Raw genomic sequence first — 6487 nt, 5'->3', positions numbered from 1 at the left:
TCGTTCCCTCCGCATTTGCTGTCCTACCTTTGAAGGTCTCTGTCCTGTCTCTCGGCCCTTGGCGGCATGTCCTTATACAATCTGTATGCCATTCCTTACCCAAGTTGGCAGGGCTCCCAATTGGGAGACGACTCCTCTTCCAGTCAGCCTCTCGCCTCGCCTCGCCTCGGCTCACCTCTCTGCCATCCCACCACTATCCATTGCGACGACAATTCCATTAAAAGTTGTACGTTGTCACTTTGCGTTAACTTATCTGTGGAGCATGTTGTGCGATCGCATTTTTATTGTCGCCATTGTCTCGCTCTCCCTCTCCCTCTCTCTCTCTCCAGCGCTGCCCACACATTCAAGCCTGCCACATCTCCTCACGTGCTTCACCGTACGACCGTACAACCTCCTCCTCCTCCTCCTCCTCCTCCTTCTACCCGTTTTTGTCGCATGGATTTCTGCGGCACTTGGTCTTTTCCTCACTTGACAATGCTTTGCATGCTCCTCCTGCCTCCTACCTCCTCTTGCCTCTTGCCTCTTGTCTGGTTCTCTCGCTTGTCATATTCCATGTTTGTGGCAGCGACAAAAGCTCTTGCGGCTCCGGCTGCCTCTGCCTCAGCTGACGCAAGCTCCGCTGCTCGCACAATCAGCCACTCGGCATCTTGTTCGCCGTCCCTTTGTGCGCCTTTCGCCTGAATTGCATTAACCAGAGAGTCAGCAGAGGCCCAATCCCGGAGCCAGGACCACAGCTCACAGCTCAGAGCCCAAACCCCAAACCCCAACCTTGTTCTGCCACAGAAAAAGACATCGGTCGACTCGATTCAACCTCCTCCTCCTGCTGCTGCTGCTGCCGCTGCTGCTCTTGCTCCTCATTCCTCATTTTTAATGTGCAATTTTGTATGTACAGCTCGTAGCCAGGGAAAGGTATCGCAGTGTGAGTGTGTTTGCATAGCTCTGTGCTGGGTTAGGCATGTGCCGCAGCCCCAACTACCAGCCACAGTCCCGGCCCAGGCAGCAGCCTAGCAGCTCCGTTTATCGGCCGACCTAACCTTGTTAGGATTGTAAAATGTAAACCGAAGGCGTTGCCATGGACTCACTCGGACATGCACTGCGAGAAATCGCAGCATCACAGACCAAAGACCAATCTGGATGGAGTGAAGAATCGATACTCCAATGAAGGCTGCCGACTATTTCTCTGGGTGTATTTACTAGCTCTATCTCTAGTTCTCTGCACTCCACTTCGCTTGGGCTGGCACACGCTCAAGTTGCCTCCGTACTCGTTCATCGTTAATCGAAAACGGGCCCCAGCCCCAGCCACAGTCGCCCTGCGGTTAGGAGTGTCGCCAGGCCAAAGCGAACGAAAAGCGCGCTGTAGGATGGAGCATGGAGCAGGGGAGCATGGAGGAGCTGGGGAGCATGGGTGCATGAACAGTGGTGGATCGAGGACGGTGGAAGGTAAAACTCTGGCCAACAACTGTGCGCGTGCGCAGCCGCCAAGCTGGCAATGTGTTCATTTTCTGAGTCCACTTTGGGGTCCATATTTTCGTTTGGGTCGGGCTAAAAATTATGCCCGGTAGTCATGCCAGACCAGACCAGACCAGACCATAGTAGAGCGAAATTAAAGCGAGCATTTGACTGACGGACTGACGCAGTCAGTCCCAGGAACTGGGCAAGCCAACTGAGTGACTAGTTGACTGCCCAAGACACACGGCTTGATTGCACGCCTTGTACCACGTCCACTGCCACACAGCCGCACAGCCGCATTGACGTTCACGTCCACGGAAATGAGAACAGGAATGAGACTGGAAATGGGAATGGAAAAGGGGGAATGGGCTATTGGATTGAAGGCAAATCAGAGACACCGACCGACACCCAACCGAGACGCAGCGGTCGCCCATACGTCATGGAGCATGGAGGCGAGTGGAGTGGAGTGGAGTCTGTTCTGTGCATGCATAGGAGAGCCCCACATGCCACAGTAAGCCCCCCCCCGTACCCACCCCGCACACAATTCGCATTCGATTTTGATGCGTATTGATGGCTGACCGGGCCAGCATGTCTGACGCTAAGCACTCGGAGATTAATGGTTCCGAATTAGTCAGTGTCACTTATTGGAACGTTGAGCCTTTCGCTCGCTCCCCCTCTCGCTCTCTCTTTGTACGCTGCATGCCGCATGCTGCATCCGCAGACGGGGAAAGGGGGGCTTAAGCTTGCCCATTAGTCCCAGCAGCCGACTTCCAGCTGTAGTCAAAATAAAAGGCAATTACAAGTCAACACAATGAGCACGTACAATTGGAAGGTACATTCAACAAGATTGTCGAGGGCCCAAAAACCGAAAGAGCCACATGAAAATTAATTTCAACATTGTGTTTACGATATCATCGATCAATAACTGTCAACACAGCGGTTCGATTACACTGCCCAAAGGGTACATCAACTGGGCAGGCAGGGAATTCCGAATGAATAGAGGATTTACCAGGCATAAATATTAACTCCAATGAAATATTGATCAATAAGTAGATACTAGTCCTCTCTAGAGCCCATAATATTTTAAAACAGAAGCGGTAGAAATTCTAGAAGGAGAAAAGGGCATTGCCAAATCGTTTTAAGTCGCCATTTGCGTTTTTTTTTTAGCTTTTTATCTGCTGCACCCAAAATGTAATACAACGCATATCCCTTGTATTTATTTCTTTACAGATTCTTGGTGAGTTTCGATTTATTTGTAAGATTGCGGGTCACTGTGGAGAATGGCTGGGAGAATTGGGGAGACTGTGGAGACCACCTGGCGTCTGCAGACCACGCTAATTGCATTGATGCTACGTAGTGGGCACAAAGGAAAGTTGCCAGCCAGCCAGCCAGCCAGGTGATGATATCAGCATGATCAAGCACTTAAGTAAGTACAAATGATGGCCCCCCTTTTTGAGAGCAGAACAGCGGCCCAGAGTCCACTCCCTAAGAGGGAGGGGGGCGCTGAATAGTTTGAAAAGTTTACAATTTGTTGATTCAACGCGGCATGAAATCGCTTTTGAAACTTTGTTGAACTTTAATTAACCGATTTCTGTTGGCACATAGCAATGCCACCCTGGGTTCCTGGGTAGGAGAAACGGAGGGGAGAGGGTAGAGGGTAGAGAAAAAAGAGAGAGAATCATAGAAATAAGTTAAATTACATTTAAGCCGATTAAAGTTCAACTGAACTTTTTTTTAGCGCAAAAAAAGAACAACAACAACAAAAACGATTCGATTCGATTTGTCTCGTTTCGGGGGTTGAGCGCTAATGTCGATCGAATGTCAGATTGTCTGTCGGCATAGAGGGTTCCGCACACACACACACACACAAAGTTTATTAGGGCCCTGGCCTGAACGGCTAGGGGTTAATACTTTGAGCAAAGCCATAAAACTCGAACTCGTTTCCCGGCGGCGCGCTACGCATACTTTTGTGATGATTTTTCCCAAAACCTAATTTTCAATTTACCAAAACAATTAACAACAATTTTATTGGCTTTTAAGCCATGCAAACACTCGAGACGCTCCACTCACAGGGGAAACGCAGTGAGCGGCGCATCGTAAAAAAAATCCACAAGTGTATCTCTCAGATACACACACACACACACACACAGTGTGCCGCTATTGATCAAGTGTTTGTCCATCTTAAACATTTGCTTTGCCCTCCCCAAGCAAAAGCCAGGCCAAGCCAAGTCGAGCAGCATTCTATAGAAATTCCCAAATGCTCTCCTTGTGTGTATCTTTTAATTAACAATTCCGAAATGCTGTCTATAAAACTGTTGTAACCCGAATCCGCTCTACCTATTTGATTTGTTTGATTGGCAAATCACATGGTAACCCCACCCCAGTCCAAGTCCCACTCCAGTCCGATCTGTGGCAGGCTGTTCATCTGTGTTCATCTCTGGCTTGGCAAAGTAGGTGCCAGCGTGCATGTTATTTTGCATGTTGGCCCCAATATTCTACCTTCTGCTTCAGCCACCTCCTGCTGTCCTGCTGCTGTCCTGCTTGCTGGCCAGGCGGCTGTCTTCCTGGCCTGCGTTGGAGCTGCTCCAGACTGGCATTCACCACGTGAGCCGAACAGCTCCGAGTAAGAGGCGGAGGCGGAGGCTGAGCCTAGCGCTGCTAGGGTCCACAATGTGCCATAAATTTATGACACTACTAAAAATAGTAGTGGTAAATGGCAGTCAGGGAGCTGGATGGGTGCTGGATGGGTGCTGGAAGAGCCCAATATCCGTGTATCTGTGTGTGCATCTTCGTGTTGTTATGGCGGCTGTTACATTATGTTGCCTTTGTTTCTGGTGCGCATTACACGCGAATGAGAATTATATGCAAGTGAAAATGCCATTTAAAAGCAGATAAATAAACTTAATGCGAATCCGCACCACGGGACCAGTGGGTCCCAGTCTATGGCACCGGGGCCTGTACATGGCAGCAAAGTGTCATTTCTGGAATATTTATGTTGGATATGTGTCGTTCGGTTGGTCGGTCTGTCGGTCTGACTGTCTGTCGTTTGTGTAGGCCCCTCTCCCCCCTTTATAAGCTGTCCAATGTCCTGTGGCGCAGCAGAAAGGAATCTAGAGACAACTCCTGGAGATTCCTGCAACAGAATTATACTCTTTTTGGCGCTGGTTATCCCTCACCCACGACGTCTGCGGCTGCTCTATCATTAGGTGAACCGTTAAGCACTGCTGCCACTTCTGCCACTTCTACCTGTGCCCCAAAATTGCCTTGCGTGCCACAAACTAGCGTCTGGCTGCCACAAAAGGCTTTCCCTGCTGCTCCGATCCCAGCGATAAATGCAGCGTTTGCGATGCGCAAAGGAAGCTATAAATAACAATTAATTGTATTATTAAACTAATTCGGCAAACGTAGCTCCAGCTCCAGCTACAGATTCAGATACAGGTCCCTCTCCAGGTTCAGGTCCCATGTTTAGGGCGGACGAAAGGCCGTCAGTCATGCGATGGGCACCGTTTGGCCTGCTAATTTACATTTTGATGGCAGACAGGCCAGAAAAGTAAAAGTACCAGCGACGTCGAACGATCTAAAATTGTGCCCCTCGGCCAAGAAAAAAACGAAACCAGAGACCAGCGACCAACGGAGCAACGGAGCAGAGCCAACAGACCCGCACAAGTTCCAATATCCAGGTCCAATCAATTATGGAATCAGTCAATGATCAGCAAGGAGCTGCCGCCTGCACGCAATGGCAATGGGCCCCGAGTAGAAGGGCGCGAAAGTTGCAGAAAGATGCAAATAATGACAACAATTAACGCCCAAAAATGTTGTCTCGGCCTGTCCTGTACTGTCCTGTGCCATTGCGTGTCGAGAAAGCGAATTAAGGGGCAGCAGCAGCAGTAGTCCCGTCGAGGTATTCATTAAGGCCAAGACACACGAATAGAAAGTAAATGGAACGACGGCCACTGCCACTCTGACAAACTCTTAATTAACAGCAAAGATTGCCTTATACAATCGTACAATCGGCATATACTTGATCAATGTGTCGAATAAGTATGGATGGAGCAGCAGCATCAGCAGCAGCAGAAGGTGGAGCAAATCTGACTGCAAATCTTATTTTACATCTATCTATTTAACAAGAGCGCCATGGTTCTTTGAATGAACGGGCCGACAAAGTTGACATCTGTGTAGACACCGGGATACTTGGGGCTGGCACATCCAATGCCAAACGAAACGATGCCACAAACCTGTTTGTTGTAGACCAAAGGACCGCCCGAATCGAAGGTGCACGCATCCTTCTTGCCCAGCACTCCCGCACAAAACATGCTGTCCGTTAGGTTCACTGCCAAAATGGATAGGGGAATTAGAAACTAGAACAGATCAGATCAGAGGATACACTCACCTGTGGACCTATAGGTGTCCATGCAGCGTTTCCTGTTTATGATCGGCACCTGGACCTTTCGCAGCAGGGTCTGGTGATTTGTGGACTTGGCATTGATTAGACCCCATCCGGCGACGGTCAGCACTAGGCCCACCGAGAGCTGGGTCGTGCACAGCTTCAGATGCATTATATTCTTGCCCCAGATGGGCCTCTGCATCCGGCACAGTGCCACATCCATGTGCATATCGTCCTCACGGAAGCCGCTCGACGAGATGTACTCGTCCAATAGCACGCGCTGGCCGTGCTCCGTCAGTGCCGAGACGCCCGCCTGCACCTCCCACCTTTGCACAATTTCGCGCCCAAGGAAGCAGTGGGCCGCAGTGAGGACTATGCGACTCGCGAGTAGAGTGCCACCGCAAATGAAGTCGTTGCGGTAGCGCATGGCCACCAGATAGCCGCCCAGCTTCTCGATGGTCGTATACTCACCGCCAATGACGCGCGAGTGGATCGATGAGGGGAATACCAGCTTGTTTAGCATATCCGTATCGATGCTCTGCTTGTCCTGCTGCGCATGGACATCAGGCCCGGCCGCCAATAGTGCGGCCACCAGCACCAGGAAACGTTGCATTATACAGCCGGAACTAGAGTAGATGGATGGGAATCAACCAA

General features: G+C 50.2%; 1 protein-coding gene across 1 annotated transcript; it reads right to left on the bottom strand.

Moving 5' to 3' along the window:
• Positions 1 to 5560: 5560 nt before the first annotated feature.
• Positions 5561 to 6471, bottom strand: LOC111074008 (seminase). Its single transcript, XM_022366626.2, has 2 exons — positions 5840 to 6471; positions 5561 to 5779 (listed from the first exon to the last, which is right to left on the bottom strand). The coding sequence occupies exons 1-2, from the start codon at positions 6444 to 6446 to the stop codon at positions 5562 to 5564; spliced, it is 825 nt and encodes a 274-aa protein (XP_022222318.2). The 5' UTR covers positions 6447 to 6471; the 3' UTR covers position 5561.
• Between the last annotated feature and the right edge of the window lie 16 nt (positions 6472 to 6487).

Source organism: Drosophila obscura, unplaced genomic scaffold, assembly GCF_018151105.1.
Source record: "Drosophila obscura isolate BZ-5 IFL unplaced genomic scaffold, ASM1815110v1 contig_30, whole genome shotgun sequence".
In the NCBI taxonomy this organism is placed as follows: Eukaryota; Metazoa; Arthropoda; class Insecta; order Diptera; family Drosophilidae; genus Drosophila; species Drosophila obscura.
The sequence above is the reverse complement of the archived record's forward strand: the minus strand, read 5'-3'. Positions and strand labels throughout refer to the sequence as shown.